Source organism: Saccoglossus kowalevskii, chromosome 2 (genome assembly GCF_978046115.1).
Source record: "Saccoglossus kowalevskii chromosome 2, keSacKowa6.1, whole genome shotgun sequence".
NCBI classification, from domain to species: Eukaryota; Metazoa; Hemichordata; class Enteropneusta; family Harrimaniidae; genus Saccoglossus; species Saccoglossus kowalevskii.
The window spans coordinates 33,597,049-33,618,679 of record NC_140642.1 but is presented as its reverse complement, the minus strand read 5'-3'; the positions used below and the strand labels follow the sequence as shown (position 1 = coordinate 33,618,679).

At 32.9% G+C, this 21,631-nt stretch overlaps 2 protein-coding genes across 2 annotated transcripts; both read right to left on the bottom strand.

Annotated features, from left to right (window-relative positions):
- Nucleotides 1–278: 278 nt before the first annotated feature.
- Nucleotides 279–11,560, bottom strand: LOC100374355 (tRNA (32-2'-O)-methyltransferase regulator THADA-like). The gene is made up of 20 exons (XM_085507439.1): nt 11,438–11,560; nt 10,798–10,949; nt 10,248–10,513; nt 9,673–9,791; nt 8,913–9,154; nt 8,624–8,733; nt 8,322–8,454; nt 7,869–7,985; nt 7,515–7,637; nt 7,236–7,327; nt 6,961–7,050; nt 6,637–6,750; nt 5,949–6,117; nt 5,636–5,748; nt 4,606–5,026; nt 3,806–3,999; nt 3,604–3,679; nt 2,889–3,048; nt 1,271–1,512; nt 279–865 (listed from the first exon to the last, which is right to left on the bottom strand). The coding sequence occupies exons 1-20, from the start codon at nt 11,466–11,468 to the stop codon at nt 404–406; spliced, it is 3,426 nt and encodes a 1,141-aa protein (XP_085363565.1). The 5' UTR covers nt 11,469–11,560; the 3' UTR covers nt 279–403.
- LOC144350396 (tRNA (32-2'-O)-methyltransferase regulator THADA-like) lies at nt 11,527–20,703 on the bottom strand. The gene is made up of 16 exons (XM_085505788.1): nt 20,592–20,703; nt 20,158–20,270; nt 19,385–19,521; nt 18,324–18,514; nt 17,629–17,677; nt 17,206–17,378; nt 16,718–16,809; nt 16,310–16,542; nt 15,724–15,907; nt 15,249–15,318; nt 14,330–14,511; nt 13,335–13,472; nt 12,696–12,920; nt 12,313–12,468; nt 11,719–11,805; nt 11,527–11,595 (listed from the first exon to the last, which is right to left on the bottom strand). Exons 1-16 carry the CDS (start codon nt 20,701–20,703, stop codon nt 11,527–11,529), a joined length of 2,211 nt encoding a protein of 736 aa, XP_085361914.1.
- Nucleotides 20,704–21,631: the final 928 nt, after the last annotated feature.

The following is a 21,631-nucleotide window of genomic DNA, read 5'->3' as shown; positions in this document are numbered from 1 at the left end:
AGCGCATGGGAGTTCTTTCTAAGCTTTCTTTGATTGTTTTAGGATCTGATCAAATATGGCCAACTGGCGGTGTTTTTTGTGGCTTCATTTTAGTGACGGGGTAACAAATGCACTAAATTATTGATGGTGATTGTCATTTTAACAATGACTTACTAGTATTTCCAATAGATTAAATCATATTAGTGTAGTTCAATAAAATATTCTATTGAAAGCTATCTATGCCAATTGCTAAAACTAAAGTATACTGATCTGGGGGGATTTTATCACACATGAAAATCTACAAGTATTAAAAATTTATTTTATTGCAATTTTAAAAAAATCATAAAAAATACATTTAAATGTATCATGTATTAAATTGCCCAATATAAGCAGTTTTAAAAGCAGAGGTTTTTTAAAAACTGGTTCAGAGTGTTTCCCTGACAACCTGTGCTAGTTCATACTGTTGTTTTAAGTGCTCTACAGCTGTGAAGAGATAGACATTAAATCCTCCATATATTAATGATAATCCCTCGATATCGTGGATCAGAGACAATATTAACGCATGCTGGGACGAGGGCACTCTTCGACTTAACGCTGCGAGGCACTTTAAATGACCATAAAAATGTAAACATATATCTTGATATAAACTATAGTCTAAATACGGTGAGCATCGTTTACTTTTCAACGTAGAAATCAATGTTTGTAAAGCTTTGATGCTAGTGTTTCTAGTTTCTTGTAGTATCTCTTCCTGCCACATCTCCAGCGACTTGATTTTCGAGATCCACCCATGTAACGCATTGCCAGCATGGTTAATGATTTCGGTTCTTTCGAGGTAGCAGTTAGATTCCCTCTTGTCATATAATTTATCTTCTTGTTCATCATCTTCCTAACAAATTTATAAAGAGAAAAATTCTATTTGTTCACGCATAATTTGAATGCAGACTGCACATGACTGCAAGTGTTCTAACTACCATAATTTTTCCCGCCAAAATTTTGTATGGAACATTTTGGACATTTTATGTAATTTTCAACATTTTCTTCATTAATTTTACGCCAAAAAGACATAAATTCCCATTGCTACATATCTTAATCAGAATTTTTGAAAAAATGTGAAAAACTTTGTGAAGGATGTCAAAAGTTGACTTTGACCTTCAAAATGTTATTATTGCTAATTATTCTGCAGATTTGTAATAGGTAACAAACCTGAAAATCAAAAATTCAAGAATTTTTTTGTTATTATATTCAGACTCGAAAAAAGTTGTATCGTCAAACTACAGTCACTAATCATTACCTGATTTATCTCAACCACGGGAATATCAATTACATGCGAATGTATAAATGCAAATAACGCCATCCAGTCTCTGTTACCATGGTGATGTATAATACTATGGAAGACGTTTTGCATAGCAACTGTACTTTGTACTTCTGTAAATCCAGTATTAGAGATTACGGGCACGATAGACTGGCGTATCTCTTTGTGCTCATCTTGTAACAAAAGTATCACTGATTTCCACAGCAAAAGTGGCATGTTCCCTGCAAAGTTAAAAATGTTGATACATAAACACAGTGTTTCCGCTACCGTTCACCAAATCACCAAGTGGCGAAAAAAAAATCAGAATGGCTAATAAAAAGTTTCTCCAATTCGTCATTTGGCAATTGCTAAAATTATAACGAAATTGAGTGAACTTTTTCTATTTGCCTGCCAAGAAAGATTTCCGCGTGAAAAAAATCGAAACACGTAAACACTTGTCTAATTATCATAAAACAACTATTTTGTAAGGCTGATTCCAATTGGGTATCTTGTGACCTCATTTCGTTTGTTATCCAATAGCGTGCGCTGTATTATATGAATGATGTCATCATAACATTCTTTTAAAATGGCTGCCAATATGCAAGGCTCCGCTTGTAGCAAACAAATTTATCAGGGTACGCTTTACAGTTTCATAGAAGGACAAGTAAAACCACCTCCTTCGAAAAAAGACAAGTCTGAGGGTGATTACGAAGTTCAAATAAATGTCACAACAGATGACAAACCGAAGAAAAATCAAGGTCCTGAAAGTACCAAGAAAATGGGAAGTCGCGTCAACCATGGAGCTAAAAAAAGATAGCTTCATGCGTCAACCGAGGTGTGCGTGATGACTGGGTTAAATCATATCCATGGCTAGAACTTGATGTTTTGTAAAGAAACAAGTAAACGTAATATCTTCACTAATGGATGTGATAAACTGAAACTTGACAATGTGAAGAAACATGCATCGACAAGGGATCATAAACAAGCAATGCAAGATAAATTTCCATTCACGGGATATGAAGCATGCAATGAAAAATGCTTTTTTCCGAAGCGAAGCCTGCTGTATTGGCAGGCCTACGCAGTGTGTACTGGTACGCCGAGAAAAATATCACCAATGTAAAATTGACATTTATGCATCTATTGCAGACTATTATGTAATACTAATGTTAACTTTTATTACTTGAACATGTTAATAAATGTCAGTTACATCACAAAGTTGTGTGTTTCATATGAACATTATATTTCATGCTTAAATTTTATTCCCCTCTGGGGTCCCACTTTTTTTTTATAGTTAACTCAATTGTTTGTGTGTGTAAAAGCCTGGTTTTCATTTGTCAGCTTCTATGTGACAGAAACTGGCTATAGAAAATTATTTTTGGCTAATGTTTTGGAGGTTGCAATAGCCACTTGGCTATTATTCTCATACTTCTAGGGGAAACACTGAAACAGAGACGTGATATTAGCAATGTCCAACTATCACACATGTCATTAGATAATGCTAGAAATGCTAGTTTTCATTCAAATGTAAATGAGAGCTGATAAAAAATATTCAAATTCAAATGTAAAGAATTCACTTGTATCCATGGTTACATAACACACAAAATGAATGTATACCCACCAAGTATATTGCCTGGATCCTTCAAGACAAACTGACCAGTTGTCACTATTCCGTTTGCACTTGCTATCTTCAACTCTGTGTTTTGGTCAACTGTGGCTGTATTTAGTAGTACTGTCATCCATTCTTTCAAAACAATGACAGACTTGCTGCTAGTTGACATCTGTAGGCAAACAATATTTCTCAATGACTACAGATTACCCACAATTCACTTGACACAGTACATTCATCAAGCTTTTCCTCAGCCAGATCAGACGCCCCCCTCCAACAAAAATCATCTTCTGGTGATCAGAAAATCATACTACATCAACACTTTTTATTGTCATATTAATTTTTAAATGAAGTACGCCCTCTATGGCAGCTGTCAATGATGATCTCAACGTCCCATTTTATGATCTTCAATATTCACTGAATTCAGTGCTGACCACAAATAGTTATGGTAGTGGGAAATAGATTATAAGATAAACCGCAAAATGTAGTCACCATCATTCATGGAGAACAAGTTATTGTGGTAGTGTAACGAAATGACAGTTGTGTTGAGAGTAGTGTCAAAGATTAACCCTTCCACTGATAACTTTAATTTTTGACGAAATATAAAGCCTGCATGTATAAATATTAAAAATATTGTTATCTGAACTAGAGAAAGGTTGAAAACATTAATTTTTTTCGCAATTATCCTTAATTCTATACCATGTTGAAGTAAAAAAAGTTCACTAACCAATACAGCATCAGAGTAAACAACTGGAACCAGTTTGGACGTCAAATTAATAAACGAACTAGGCACCATCTCATATCTGCAAGTCAATGAAAACAATTTTAGAATTAGTGAAAGTATGACATTAAGAGATATGCTTCACATCTTTTTTCAATTTCATTACTGCTTACGATTACGATAATAAGAAGAAAAAATATCTACATACCCAGGCCCATCTGTAAATGACTCTACACTCTTGAGCAAAAATGTGAGCGCATGCAGCGATTGAGAGAGTTTCATTTCTTGTTTTGGACATTGATTCGCTCCTTTCCCCAGTGTACAAGGATCTGTTACCAGCATTGAAGACCATTCAGTGGAGTCTGATAGTGTGTATGAATGATAACATAACACTTCAAATACCTGCAAGTATTTTATATGTGAGTAAGGAATTAATGTTGTTGAATTAGACACAGAATTCATAATGATAATGTGATGCATTATCTTCTTATCCTGCAATATGGATGAAAATGTGTAATTTGTAATAACACTATTGATGAATACATTACATTATGGTTTATCATGAAATCAAATACTCAACTGAGTAATCAGTCGATTAATCAATAAAATTCTCTAATATTGATGTGTTTTGGTACATATAATACATACATGAAATACTATGCATTATGTACAAAAGCATTACTTTAAGTATGCAATATTACAAAATCCAATGTCATCAATAATATATGCTGTCAAATTTGTATGGTTGTCAATTGTTTTAAAACAACAACCAATTACAGTCTGTGTAGTATACACATGCACAATATATTTGTGTTTGTTTTAGTAAAGCAATCTGATTGGTTGGCTCAGAATGGGCTCAGATACATGAAGATAGGGGCAACTATGTTACAGAGAATTGCGCAAACACCTACATCGTAGAGCAACAATATCCCACCAACAATTATGTTTTTATCAAGATTTGTACATTACATGTACAAGTATGTATATTTTGATAAAATAATGACTCACCATTGATAAACAGTCATAATCAATTTCATGTTGTACCATCTTTATCAACTGCCTGAATAGATCCCGAGAGTCACACAGTTTAATGGCGTTATCGCAACTAGTTTTAATACAGTCTATGAGGTTTCTAAGAGTGAGACGTCTGACTTCATATGATGCATTATTTAATAACGCCAACAACCAATCAATACTACTGCTTTCTACCGAGGTCTTCCAAGTGATTTCTGCGATTGTCTCCTGCAACAGTGAAGTTCCCGGAACCATACTGCTACTGGGAACGCAAAATGTGTCTTCTCGTAAAATAGACGTGACATGGAGTTGGAAATCTTTATGGTTATCATCGACTGGGATCTTTTGCATTGTGAAAATGTATTTGTTAAGTATGTGGAGATATAAAGCTCTTGTTATATCACACTTGTTAGAACTGTGAAAAAAAAAAAGGTAAATACATACTTATTCCCAGCATGTGTAAAAACCTCAACCTCCAAAATGTCTTATCAAGTTTCCCCTGAATCCTTATTTTATTTGTTCCTCTTGCAAACATTAATATTTTTTCAAATGTTCACAAGCAAGTGTTTCTTATTCTTGGCTTTGGAATAGTCACCATGACTGGTTTAACCTTCTAGACACCAAAATAAATCTGGACATTTTCCCATATGTTAATCAAGACAGGTAGCGACTGGGAAATTTTGGTTCAAACATAACATACATACAAATTTATAAAATGTTACATTTTGAAGGGAGCAATCTGTCATTTAAATGGTCAACTTTTCACCACCAGTCTCATCTTTTCATCACAAATTCACAAAATAGTTCTGTTTATAGTCTGCAATTTCCTTGAGAAGATAGCCAAATTTGAAAACTTAAATTTGATTAAAATTTTGTCTGTTGGCTTCAAAATTAGGATTCATTTTTCAGAAATATTGAGGAATATAAGAAAAAAGTACAGACAAATTTGGGTCTGGTGGTGAAAATGTTAAAGCAATACAGAGCCACAAAGTAGTACACATTTATGAAATCCACCATCACATACCTAGTTATAAGCCATAGACTGTTTCTAAGTTGAGGTAACACTACATTCATCAATTCTACCAGGGAATTGTTTGGTAAACGTTCACTCCAATACATCTCCAATACATGATATATCTAGAAGTGAATGGAATACAGTGAACTTGTAATAACTATGTCAGTAAAAATATTAAATATCTAGAGTGAAAATATCATAATATCAACATGTTTTCATTTCATACAGTAAATATGTAAACGGGTTTCAAAGTAAGCTAATCAATCCCCTTTGAAACATTGCAATAATAACTAAATTATGCAAATCACTGGGCTACACCCACCTGCAATAAGACACCATGGATAGTATTATGGGATAGTTGGAGACAGTCAGATGTTGGTAGTGATACAATGAGACTTGTCAACAGTGCATTGATGGCACTTGTAGGACAGATGGAAGCTAACGTTCTTGCAGCCATGGTGCGTGTTTTCCATACACTACAGCTGCAGCATCTAGAAGTGGCAGAGTAAAAAAAGTATGAGATTCTGAACACAGTTCATAACACAAGCAGCCTCTAAGTTGCAATGGCTCCGCTGTTAGCAATGCACATTTCAATCACTAAAATGAACAAATCTGAGAGGTTGACCTGAGGTACCTATATAAAAAAATATCAAAACAATCAGGCCTTTGATTTTCAACAAGAAGTCGAAAATATAATTTTTTACAAAAAATGACAAAAATATTCATCAAAATTGAAGATATCATCACAAAATGTACAAATCGAAGAGAGGTCTACCTAAGGTACATATACACTAAGTATCAAAACAATCAGATTTGCTGTTTTAAAGAAGAAGTCGAAAAAATAAAAAGTTGATGCAGACGCCAACAGACAATCAGTAATATGATTAGCTCCACTCGACAAGGGTAACAAAAGAGCTAAAAAATATTCGGATTGGAAAATAAAATAAATATGTAATCATATGGTGATATGATTGGTAGAATTCTTGGAAACTACCTACTATTCTACTTACTTCTGTATATAAGGTACAAACTCACTGAGCGAGAGATTACTGTCAATGCCGTCAAACGTTGACGAATATAAACGTGACATGAGTAACAGAATAGCAAACTGACTTTGTTGTAAACTGTAGAATGGAACAGAGAAATGTGTGAATTTACGGTAAACTGATTAAATTTCACGAGTGAAATTTTGTTACCATGAATGTTATTAAATTGGAAAATAAATGTTTTGCTTGAGTACTTAGATGATGATGATGATCCATCCAATTACGAAAACAAAACAAAATAATGCAAATAAGTAGATTATTATTATTAAATGAGATGAATAAACTCACCTGGTTGTATCTTGTGAAACAATTTTGATTTGCTTCAGAAGGAATGAATGTAATGAGGGAAATCTACTGAAAAATTCCCTTCCACTCAACCTGTGTATGCAAGTTATAAAAAAAAATGTTAATATGCATTCCACTTCTGACACCAAATGCATTGTGTTTTTCAGTGCATAAAATCAGCATGCAAATGAGCTAATTTAATATGCACCATCTATGAAAATATCATAGCATGCCAAGCTTTTTTACCCAGAGACGACTAATCTCAAACTACTACTTACTGGTTTTTCTTAGAATGTTCATCTTTAGTTCTCTTGACACCAAATATCCTTGTTATCAAAGCATTAAATAACATCATAGATGAGTTTCTGACCTACCAAGAATAAATGTTAAATCATTAATACCGGTGAATCAATTTTTGAAAATAATGAGATTCTAAGTAATAATGATCATAAATTAGGTCAAATCTGTATTTATTTTACATAAAGTATAAAGTATTTGCTGACAATCCTGTATTTTATTCCAATATGAAAAAAATCAATAATATGTAATATACTTACACCCCACAGTTCTGAGTTAAATCCCAATATGGCTGCCTTAACTCCATCAGCAATGAATGGAAATACATCTTCACCAAGTTCACTGTCTTTGTATAATGCACATAATATATTCAAGGAATGAACCTGTATACAGATAAAAATATTAATTGTTATTAACTTTGCAATATTGCTATTAATTATTATTATTATTATTGAATGTGTATGCCAAACCGTCTGCATACACTAGTGACTAGTGTCTTGAAATAAATAAATAATACCGGTACATTAATACAAAATATAATTATTAACTACTAATACATCAAATAATATTCAACAAGACACATTTTGCTAAATATAAATATTTATATACTGTACCTGTGCAAATGTGTCGTCATTCACGCTTTGTCCCAGTGATAAATCCAAAAGTTGAATCATAACATGTTTAAAATTAGGTCTGTCTTTCTGTACCATACATTCAGCATTTAAAATTGCCTTCAAACAAATAAATCAAAGTTGTTTTCGTTAAAGATGAAGAAAGCACTGCAATAAGTTTATTTTGTATGTCTTTGTTATTGAACTCTTGAAAATATAAAATTAATGCAAAATTACATTAACCTCTCAAGTTACCACTATTTTGTTAATGGCACTCCCATAATGCATCATACCTGAACTTCCTGTGTAATCTACTTGATTTAGTCCACATTTTATATTCGACTTCAAATTATGTAACAATTCATTTAATATTCACTGACAGGGATACTTGAGTATATACTTAGACCATTGTGAGATATGCTGTATAAATTTCAGAAATTGAAAAAGAAATGTCACCTGAAATGCGAAGGGTATCCCAGCACTACGCCGTGTTGCACATAACTGTGATATCTCATTGGTACATTGGATTTCAGTCAGTAATATCTGCAACCATTTCACTGGCAGACTGTTCAGCTCCTTCACTTCACTCCTGAAATACAAAAAATTACCAAATAAACTCAAAACATTATGCTACTGGTATTTCTTGTTCTAAGTTAGTATTTCTGAAATGTGTTTTGAAATGTCCACAGAATGAAAGTTGTTGCCTGTAAATGATTTTCAAAGGAGGAGTTCAAATTTAATGTGGAGTGATTATGTACCTCCAAAGTAGATGACAAAGCTGTTCAAATCCGGTGTATGACAATTCAAATGCACCTCTGTGTCTGGCTTTCATTAGAATATCCATGAAAAAATCACCAAGTGTCTTCATCTGAAATAAAAATGTCAAACTATCAGCTTACAATGACTAAAATTCAATCCTTCAAAACTGTCTTTGAGGTGTTCCAGAACACACAGGAAATAATAGTGCAGTCAAATCACTGTATTTAGTCTAGTCACGGTAATCATTTGTACTGTAAAGCTTCTACAAAGGTTACTCAATAAATTTACCTGTTGAACAGAGAGCAGTGTTTTCTTGTTAGAATTCTTAAATTGCGTCAACTGGCCCAGTAATAATGACACTTCTTTCATTGTTATCCAGCAGCATATGAGAACCATCTGTGGTGTTACTGTGTGACTGTCACCTTCTTCCTCCTTGTCATCCTCCTCCTCATTCCGAGATGTCTTATCATCTCCATCTTCATTTTGCTCTTTATCATTACCTCTCAAAACCAAATGTTCTAAACTGGCATCTAAGAGAAGTAGAATTGAATCCATAAGTGATTACAAGTAAATTTTCTGTAGTGGTCTCAATAATTACAGACTTCACAAAAACATATTTGAATGAAATCTTTCACACAAAAAAAGCATAACTTCACATCTGCAAACTGGCCATGCACTCACATGGTTTTTATTTTTTCTCTTAATTTTGCTGATACCTATAATGCATGTGAACATGCACGATAACAATAACATGTATTGTGTCATAAACCATTGAATTTCAAACCTAGTGAATATTCCTGCATCATTAAAATCTAAAAATAAACCTAGTGAATATTCCTGCATCATTAAAATCTAAAAATAAACCTAGTGAATATTCCTGCATCATTAAAATCTAAAAATAAACCTAGTGAATATTCCTGCATCATTAAAATCTAAAAATAAACCTAGTGAATATTCCTGCATCATTAAAATCTAAAAATAAACCTAGTGAATATAACACCTTACACAATAACATGGATGTGTTTTATTATAAATATATCAGACTTACCTTTCTGTTCATCTACTGGTAAGTAACCTTCTGGTGATGAATTACAAACAACTGGGGACACAATGCTGGATGCGTCTAAACAGAGTTCTATTAAACAATCTAAATAATTATCTATTATTCTGAAAAAAAAAAAAAAAAAAAAAAACATCATGTCAGCTGTGTAGGCTAACCTTCATTTAAATTTACTGTAGTTACTGAGGGCAATGTTGAGGGCAAAGTATGCAAGTGTAATAATGTAATAACACAAATCTAGAAGTTTTAATAATAATAATAAGATATTTTTATCATGTTTGAGCGTCAAATTTAAATTTTGCTACAAAAAAAACAAAAAACCCACATCTAAAAAAATTAAAAATGATAATCAGGCCACAAGTCTGAAACTACTTTATTTAAATGACTAATAGAAACATGATGCTAGCTTTCAGTCATGAAATAATTATGTAGTATTTCCTACACTATCCAACAATGAAATGACCTCTCTACACTTATGCTAGTCCCATATTATTGATTATTAATGAAAATACGTTCATATAACATATGCTTGCGTTTATAATAAAGGGTTTAATTGTAGTTACCTCGTATGACTTGATGAGAGTTCTTTCAATAGTGTCCGCACACAGTACAGTAAGCCATAGATAGGGTATTTTGCTGCAGCCTTCAACAGACTACATTTACCTATCTCTATTTGTTCTCTCAGGTATACCAGTAAATCTTGGAGTATCTGCTCAGGGCTTTCAATACCACACTGGTACACCAGGCATAATATGTTAGCTCCCACAATGCTGTTCTGTGGCTTGTTACCTTTCGCCAAGTCTAGCCCCATTTCATACAGGTTGGATACCTATTGGTTAAATAGACAATTAGCAACAAATTATTGATCATTAATTAATAATATCTGACTCTACTGAAACCAAACATTAAATAACTCCCGAGGTCTTAATCATAATACAGAATTACCCTCTAAGTACTATGTTGTAAATTTATTTTGCCTTGATGTAGTCATCACACCTTTTCCAGAATCCATTACAACCTCAACAACAAAGTTATATGGTTTAACCAATCACACAGCTTATACAGTGTCACCTGACTTGAAAAGTGTCACCTGATCAGAGGAGATTGCTGTACCTTCTGTGCTGTTGTAGGTGAACACTTGATGAGTTGTAAGGCCATCTCTCTATTTTTACTGTAACTATCGTTCAAACACTCCAGGATGGTTTGAACATGATTAGTCGTCAGTTGATCAATGAAACCGAATTGTACGCCATTCAAACTACCCCCTGAAAAATATTAACAGTGATACATTGATTTACCAGGAATTCTCTAACAACAGTGGTGAGAAATGAAATTTTATGAATGTCTTAATTATTACAATATACAAAAAAATGTTTTGATTGCCGAGTACAACTAGTTGACAACCTCAAATAAAAGCCATAAAAAAATGAAAAGTAAAAAGTGTAACTTATGTGTTTTGTTTAAGTTGCAGATACAGTATACTGTTAAATCATTTATTTTCACTGGCATATAATTTCACTATTTTGAAACAATGAGTTCTATTGTTATTTTACATGTTTATTTAATTTAGAGAATTGTACTTGACAAAATTAAAAACCAGCAATTAATTAATGTATTTATATTATATAACAGTAATTTTTTTCTTGAACAACATTAAGTAAAAAAAATAAAGAAGCCTGAACAGTTTATTTTGCATAATCTACAAAGTTGAGTTTTTGTGAGAGAGTAACTATAGCAACAGTGCATTCATTACCTTGGGATGAATGACTAAATATATCATTCATTAGATTCAAAACACTTAGTGCTAGAGCTCTCCTCGGGTGACAAGCATCAGGATACAAGTTATTCAGTAAGAAACTGAACAACCATTCCAAGAAATCCTAAAGGAAAAATTTGGAAATTCAGATATAGCTGAAACAGTCAACAGTATGCATTATTGTATGTTTTAAACCTTTAACTCAAGAGGTTGCAGTGGATTACATATGAAAGGCAGACAGCAACAAATTTGTGCATGTTTTTAAACTCAACCCTTACCTTATACAACTCTAACTGTGATTGGCAGCCATCTTTGTTCCTCTGTTTCCATAGCATCAATCCACTTTCATGGATTCTACAAAGAAACTAAATTAAATGAAAGATATTATTACTTATTGATAGATATGATATATTTTATTTGGAATGTACACAAACAAAAGTAAGGTAAAGTCCAAAATAGCGAAAGACATTACAACAAGACAAATACAAATAAAGCAAAGTTAGAGATGATAAACTTCAGTCAATTAATCATCAATACTGAAATTTTTGAATATTTGTGTAGTACCAGTTTTATACCTGTTGCCAATGTGTTACGTTAATAGAACTATTTTATTGTTTAAATAGTGACCTTGTAAAATGTACAATTTTAAGTTGCACACATAAGATGCTTGGATTTTTGGAAACAAATTAAAAATAATAGATTAACAAAAAGACATTACATTATTTACAATACAAGTATCAAGGAGGTTTTTTAGTGGATAGGAATACAATTCCCATTTAATTGTTATTTTCACATAAAGTTTGTTTACAGGGTAAAGCATAGAGTTTACAAATAATCATTGTTTTTATTACAAAATAGAAAATTCACTTTACCTTTTTAATATCAGATATAATATAATGTCTATCAGCCGGGGACTGTGCCTTCATATTTACTTCTAGAAATGTCTTGATCAGTTGGAAGTCCGTACTTGTGATGGATTCGGTTGTTTTGGTGTTGTCACATATTAAACTCAAAGCTTGTAAAGACAACTGGGAAGGTAAAAAAAAAAAATAATCAAATTGAAGTCACACACTGTTCGCTTCTCTTATCCTGCATACCGGTAGTTGAATAATCATTTCAAATGAAATTCTGAATTATGGACAGAAAAGTAAGAATTGGCTCAAATCAGCAACAGTCTCGTACGGACATAATTATGACATTATTATCGTATCCACCAAACAACATGGAGTAGGGGGGGTGAATGAATTCATTTTACCTTGTTGTCATGGTGACACAGTGCTTGCTGTAAGGATGACACCGATATGATGCCATGCCAACAAGTGATGTCATCATTCCATTTTGTGTTGAGTAGTCCTTGACAACGAGCTACTTTCAGACAAGTTATCAAGACAGCAAGATTCTCTTGATTGGATGGCTTCATATGCATCTGAATGTACTCTAGACACTCGGGACATCTTTTCAAAATTCTAGGAAGACAATACTGAAAAAGAATTTATTCAAATGAAAATTAAGTTGATGTAAAATGACACCAATAGACGGTAAGCAAGTTTAATGTTTATGTACAGTGTTACACAATAAAAAAACAATTTGGAGCAAGTTCTATTCACATGTGAATTAAAATTGTTCTGACCAATTATATTACAGAATATAATATATGCAAAATTTTGATTTTGCAAACAAGACCAAGAGAGGCACACAATGCACACTAGAAGTAGACAGCCATGGCAAAGTCAAACCCAACTCATTTCTACCCACTACCTCATTTGAATTATTATTTCAAGCAATGTGCTCTTGACTTTGCTTATCACAGACTTTAAAACAGGTGTCTGGTGGTTTTGTGAATTCAAAATCATTTCAAGGTTTCGGTAATACTATAAAGGACGACAAAACTGACTTGTGTAATCAGCGTGGTATTGTAATTTTTCCTTTGCAGCATTTCCAAAACTGGTAATATCCAAACTGCTTTCCATCTGGTATCTTCATCTGATTCTTTCTTGTGTGTTTGTAAAAGCCTTTCATAAAGGTCACTGGCCTACAATGAAGTAATTATCCATTTTTAGTCAAAAAATTAATTAATAATATACCATCTGCATACTGAAAGTGAAAAAATACTATAACAGTACGTTTTAAAGACACCAAGAGTCAATTTGAAGTAATTTGATATCCCACATTTTATCTACTGTGGTGTGGCTATCAATCCAAAATGTTGGTGGCCCGAATAATATATTATTGGCTAGCCAAACAGTTTGCCACAATTTAATTCCTGGAGGAAAAAAAGATCTATGTACAGTTGATTAATCTTGATTGAATCAATTTTATAAAATGATTATGTTCAATAATAAACATTTGAACAGTTTTGTTCCACCCACTGCTCAGAGATTAATGTTCCTGTCTTTATCAGACATGGTTAACTTAATTAATATGCACAACATAGACTAATGTCAGGCATGGTTAACTTAATTAATATGCACAACATAGACTAATGTCAGGCATGGTTAACTTAATTAATATGCACAACATAGACTAATGTCAGGCATGCTTAACTTAATTAATATGCACAACATTGACTAATGTCAGGCATGGTTAACTTAATTAATATGCACAACATAGACTAATGTCAGGCATGGTTAACTTAATTAATATGCACAACATAGACTAATGCTTCATTGTAAAAGATAAAATAATTTGCATTTTAACTGTTTGACCGCTTTATATTTTTTCTTGTCAGAATTTTATTCAAAATTGCAAACAGAATTTGGAAAAAAATCATGCAGATTGATTTGAAGTTGACTTTGGTGTTTACAGATTAAGGATTATAAACAATCTACTTGAACAAGTAACAACTTTCTCAAGTTGAGGCTGACGCTAAATATTTGGAAAAATACTTGCGTAAGGAGCGACAGTCTGTTCGTCCACAGCATTAAGTATGTCGCGAGGTAATGTGGGACACAGATCCAACATCCTGTTACTACCCAAGTAGGTTACCATGGTAGCCAGAAAACTATATTTACTTCTAACATGCCAGCTGGTATTCATCAAATGTTGGAATATGCCATAAAAGAATTTGCTGTCTGTAGAGAAAAGCAGATATATGTCAGAGCTGTGTTTACTGTGAAACCATGATGCCTATAAACACAGTGCGTATGAAATATGTGAGATTCTGTCATAAAAGATGGCCACACATCTTCAGTCCACAATGATATATTTACAGTATACGCAGTACTATACAGCCAATTTCATAAAGGCATTAAAATATTTATAAAAGTTTTAGGAATTGCAAATGATGGTTGAAAACAACTTGACCAATCACATTGCCTCAGTGGATGCTTGGCAGTAAATCAGCCAATGATGGAAGGAAACCCACAAAGGCTCATGGGTAATGGGCACTATTGTCAAGGCAAGTACGTTCTTTAGATTTGAATGAATTGCAAGGGACTTGCTTATCATGCCTTCATGAAAATCACTGTAACTTTGTTGCACATTCAGATATATGCAATCACACAATTGAAATTGAACATCAATATTTTTTAAATAGAGTCACATGCAGGCTCTACTTATTCACAGACAAATTAATAATTTCTTTTAGATTATTAATTAATATTTTGAAATCTGCATAGGAGATCCTTGGTGTAAATATCAGTGTACACAAGCAATTGCAGATGAATGGAAAACAAAAATTACTTCCAGTTGAAAAACAGTCAATTACATAGTACCTAATTACTATTGTTTGTAGAGTTTATTTTCTAACACAACATCAGAGACTAATATGCAGGTATACATATGCTGTACAAATATTCCCACTCCTTACCTTCACAATCCACCTTGAAATGCATTTCAATAATATTATCAAATATAATTTTAACTTGATATCTCATTCCCTGCAATAAAAACCCAATATATGCATCACATATACAAAACACATTGAAATACTAGACAGCATACATGCAATAGCCAATACATCACAGTAGTCAGTCTACTCTCATCAAAATAAAAGTTCTTGTTTAATAAGAATATACAAACATCTGTCATCACTCTATGCCTCTTCACTGTATAGTATGCACTTGTTTATGTTTTGTGCGTGTACATTGAAGAAATAAACATTTCTACAGCAAGATAAAGAATGACCATGTCTGCTTCTGTTACATGTATGCATCCAGCGTTATCCATTTAAGCCGATTTTTGTTAGACATACATGCCCCCATCGGTTGGCAAGATTATGAACAAATATTACATCACTGAGCACCGACCTATCATCACAGGCTTTTAAAAAAATATTATCCTACCTCGATTGTATGCTCTGAGTTTTCCCACACATAATGTAAAAGTTTTTTTGAAATTGCACCATCTCCACACAGTGTACTTCTCAGTTTCAGATCACCTGGGTTCTTTTCTAAAGCTTGTTTAGCGACACACGACCAGAGTGTTAGCGTTCTGGATGCGGCCAAGATAGAATAACTATCAGAGAGTCTGATGGAAAGCAATACAACAGATATTATTGTGTTTTTTTTTCACTTTTCTAGATTCACATTGATTCAAATCAACAATTAATAGGTTGTGAGACATAATGTAGAAATGGTAGTGGGTAATCCTGGTAACCAGATGTCAATAATTGCACAGGACTACAATTATCTACTATCATTTCCTATATATTATAATTATTATTCCTAGCAGATTTCACTAATTTTTTAATGCAGATTCAATACACTTCATGAAACATGACAGGAGAATTTCATGGTGTTTGCATGTACATTTTTATTTCCCACCTCTGGGTACAAGCATGGTGGCTAATTTGCATATGAATGATTCACAATTTCATTACAATAGATTAGCATAATTCCATTGTTTTGAATAATCAAACGTAGTGCTTACTTGGTTTGCAGAGTCATTAGTTCTGGAAATATAACATCTAAAAGTAGTATTTGTTGTTCGTTTATTTGTGAAATGAGATGATCAGCGTCCAGCATGGCTATGACACCGTGACATACACACAGCTGACAGTAAGGTGACAAACTGGTCCAGGTGTAGCCGGTCTTACGCATTTCATCGGTGATCCAGGAACTTGTGCTTTCCTCGATATGGTGCGGCAATAAGCACTGCAAGATCTGAAACGAAGAAAAGTTAAAAAAAATTCTGAATGGAATGATTTTAGTTTTTCAAAATAACTATTCACTGTGTTATAATTTTGTTGAAAGTGAAAATTACAAAAAGAAAAAAACTCAATCTAAAGTAGAAAGTTGTTGTCAATACCACCAGTATTACATGAAGGCAAATGCTTACCAGGTCCACGGTTGAATTGCCATTACTGAGGGATTTCAACACCAATACTAAAGTCATTGCGGCTATACTTTGACAATTAGATGTGAATAATCCTATTACATGTGTAAAAAAAAAAATATAGCACAACACTCATGAATAACTATCAGAAATTCTGAACAGATATTTTTTGGTTAGCTAATTTCTGTCTCTAGAAATCTTCAGATAATAATACATGTTTATTTATGTATGCAACTGAATGTCAAAGGTTACATGAAAAAGAACATGTGCAAAGGTGCAATTGTATGCAAGTCGCTATGACTCCATATTTTAAAGACCACACAGTAATAAACTTTCACTGCTACACAACTTCAAAATTAAGCTGGACTCATGAAAATTGCAAAAATTTGTTTTTTAATAAGTGGTTTATAGTTAGTGAAACATTGTAAAATATCTCAGGTTCCTACAGTTTACATCCGACAAATAACAAACTGAGACAAAGAAAAACTTACCATTTTGCAGTATATACACTAGGTGTTGCATAAGTTTAGTGTTTACAGTGATGAACCATGGTTCCAGCACAGTACCAGTCTGGACAACATACTTAGGAATTACAGCAATCAGGGTCTTCATAGTAACCTGACAGTTGTGGATCATTTCCACTATGTGGTTGTTATCAGACTTACTGCGAAGTGAATAAATACCTTATATCAAATTTACACATTGTCATTGGGAATCTAGGAACTCTCTGGTACATTATTGTATTATTTGGGTTAAAAAGCAGAAACTTAAACATTTTCAATTTAATTTCAGAGAGTAATGACTAGAGTAAATTACAGAGGGCATTGAAATAAACTGATCATGAAAACTGTTATCTCTCTATCAAGTCACATTGCAACATTGCGAACAAGATGTACGGCATAGTAATATCTTACCTGCACTCATCCATAAATACTACCAAACAATCTGTTAAATATACCAATACTGAAAAATAAACAGTTTTATTATATTTCATCGATATAGAAAATGTACCGGTACATATCATTTAGTATTTTTGTTGTGTGAGCGCCCTCTTGTGTTAGTTTTGGATGACAGTGTAGCATATAGAATGAATGGAACCCTGGGATGCGATAGAGTAGCATTTGTCTCACAATTAAGGGTATTGAAATTAGTAATTTCTACTAGTTTTGGTAGTCTAATTGTCTCATTGTCATAGTAACAAGATGTTAACTGTGTGACCTAGGCTTAGAAACTGTAATTTGTTTTTGATAAACACACTGGATGCTTCTGTAAATCCACAGTGTGTTAGCAAATGCATTCTTTTTGGAACTTAGAAGAAGACGATAGATGTTAAAGATACAGTTAAGATGGTTTAACTACACAGGAATTATAACCAAATTATAACAAAAATAATTTCAGCTACTTGCAATGTCAATATGTGACTTGTTGGCTCGAGTAGCTCCCCAGCCTCAGCACATAGATACCAATTCAAGGTGCGGTTAAATCACAAATTAAAGATGATTCTCATGATTGCTGACACTTTAGCAGAGCAAATATAACACACTACATACAAAATGAATTCAGATTATTGTTACTAAATGTTGAAATGATCAAAGCCAAATTCACTTACCAACTGAGTTCAAAATGCGAAGTATTTCTTCACCTTGTGACCAGTTTTGTGAATACGAACCAATCAAATCTACCACATGTCGGCATATACTCAAATCAAGTCGATTGTCAATATCCATACATCTCTGGAGAGTCAGCGTGAATACGTCAATGACCACAGTGTGAAATGCAACAGGTAGGCCCTGTAATGCACTGAAAATGTGAACATAATACACATTGAGAGTGAAGTATGTTTGCGAAGGACTTTTCTACAATCACAAATATGGAGAACAGACACTAGTATGAGCACTGATACATTAATTCAATGATGGCATATCATGGTCAGAACAGTGTATACCACTTTGTAGTGCAGTCCATTTTTACCAAATCAGTTTCTGCCATCGAACAGCCGGTATTTTTTATTCAATTGACAGCAGTAGCTGAATATGAATATTCAATTGACAGCAGTAGCTGAATATGAATATTCAATTGACAGCAGTAGCTGAATATGAATATTCAATTGACAGCAGTAGCTGAATATGAATATTCAATTGACAGCAGTAGCTGAATATGAATATTCAATTGACAGCAGTAGCTGAATATGAATATTCAATTGACAGCAGTAGCTGAATATGAATATTCAATTGACAGCAGTAGCTGAATATGAATATTCAATTGACAGCAGTAGCTGAATATGAATATTCAATTGACAGCAGTAGCTGAATATGAATATTCAATTGACAGCAGTAGCTGAATATGAATATTCAATTGACAGCAGTAGCTGAATATGAATATTCAATTGACAGCAGTAGCTGAATATGAATATTCATATTACTTTAATAACCTTTTGATCACCATAGTTTTTTTCCGCCAAAACCCAACATGTGAGTATTTTTTTTATAATTTGTTTGATAATTTTGGATCAAAAGGACATAATTTATTGTTGGTTACAAATCTTGATCAAAATTATGTAAAAAATATAAAATAAATTTACAAAAGTTGATTTGTCAATCAAAGGGATAAAATTAAGAGACATTTTTATATTCTACATATTAATACATTTGATGGGTACATCAATAATACCTGCTGATGATTCTTTTGACTGTACAGCCACTGTTGATGGATGCATAAATCTCAGATAATACTCTCACATATATTCTTATTTCATGTTTGACTTTGTCGTCTTCAATATCACATGACTTCTTTAAGTGACCAATTACCTATAACAATGGACAAATTAAAAAGATCATGAATTTCTTTTTTTGAAAAATAGACTTTTCCCAACTGAATCGATTTATAAATCTATAAATTTATTTTCGCTGAAGGGATCATATTTTATACCCAACTCGTCAAAAGATTATTTTTACAGTATTTAAATAAAGATGATCATTGTGTTATTCCTATCCCTTACCATGTCCTCATAGAATACATTTTTAAAAATTTCCCTCAAGAATTGTTGGGCATGGCTAACCGAAACAATATCTAGTAATTTGGCTGAATTTATTTCTGTGATGCTCTATTTGAAAGTCTGAAGAAAAAAAAAAGAATACATAAACATGTTTTATTTTAATATAAATCTGTATTCATTTTAGCTTTTTTTTCAGCCATTTTAAATGGCCACCAAATTAGATTATTAATGGTATGGAGAAATTACACAGACTTTGTTTCCATGGAAACTAGTTTTGGTACCCTCTCTTGTTATTTTCTCCTTGTCAATGATATATTTGATGGAAACTTTAATCTCAATAATTTGTTGACTTTTAAAATTTCTCCACATGTTAGTTATGAATACAATGATCTAGTCATAGACCTGCATCCATAATATTCCGGTACATGTAATCATCAACGGTGTATACCTGTTTTAATGTCTTTATATAGTCTGCTAATCCGTCACTATTAGGATATAAGCAAGCATTGAATACATCACCAATGTTCTGAATTCCAGTGACTGGAGAAACAGCTGGCAAGTCTACAAAAAAATAAACAGAATATTAATCCTTTGAGGGCTATATTTTTTCCCATCAAGATTTTAGTGCAACATCTTAATGTATTTTTCTATAATTTCCTTTTTGATTTTGGATCAAATGGACCTAATTTCCCATTCACAAAATTTGATGATGTTTGACTTAGGCAATCAAGTGACTATCTTTTTTTTAAATTTTTCAGGTGAACAAAATAGCTTGTCAGAATTTTAAGATGAGCGACTGTCACCTATTTGTCAGAATGATGTTCGAATGATAAGCATGGACACACATGGAAAAGTGAATGCAGACTATTGTGTATTGCTCACCTGATATTTCTTGCTTGATTTTTGGATCAATGATTTCAACTTTTATATCCAAACTTTCTTTACCTATTTTAAGTTTTGATTTAGCAGGTTTCATCAGTGTCGTCAACTCCATCCTGTCATTTAACTCAAGTTTTCTCTTTTCTGGTTTATTATCTGTAGAGACATTCAACAAATAATATTTCACAATGTTGTTGTTTTTGGAGTCACTTTGAAAATAAATTACTTTTCATGTTTTTACGTTGATTTGGAATTTATGTTTTAAAGAGTGCCCATTTATAAGGTGTTGGACGGAGTATTGTAGACAATATTTAACTGTTGGGGGTGAAGAACAAAACACACTGTACACAATGGCTGCAATAAGAATTAAAATAATGTTGATAAATATAAATGTTTCGTCGTGCATATATAAATACAATACTTGCAGAAAACCAACCCAATCCTGTTCTTAAAATAAGTAATTCAAAGTGTGTAAGACACAAAGCATGGGAGGTAGGGCATGTGATGCGTGTCATCCAATGTCCCGGGTCATCCATTGAGTTTTTGCAATCAGCTTGAAACACATATAACAATAGCCGGTCTCAATGTGCTGCCCACGGATATCAAATAAATAAACCCACACCAACCTCAGTAAAATGAACATCAAACCTAGAGCAGGGCAGGAGAAACCACATTCACCATACGGCCATGTTTTCCAATAAAAATGATAGCAAGTTTAAAAACTAATCGTTGAGGGCGCAATATCAGAGCCGTAGCAATTAAAAATAAAAGAACCTCAAAAATAATACGGTGAGGGCGCGATTTGGAAGGATATAAACAGATCAAAATGGAGCATAGATGTGGCTTTGATTGATGGCGAGATAAATAGTGAAAAAACATCATCTATAAAATTGAGGAAGAGTTTACTCGTTCAGACCTATCGTCGAAAGGTCATAATGACGCAATACTGAATGAGAGTGGGCTGTCACTTGCATTTATCGCTTTTGTGCCACGATTCCGTTCGTTTTTCCTTTCGTCGACTGGTTCAGTAATTGAAAATCAAG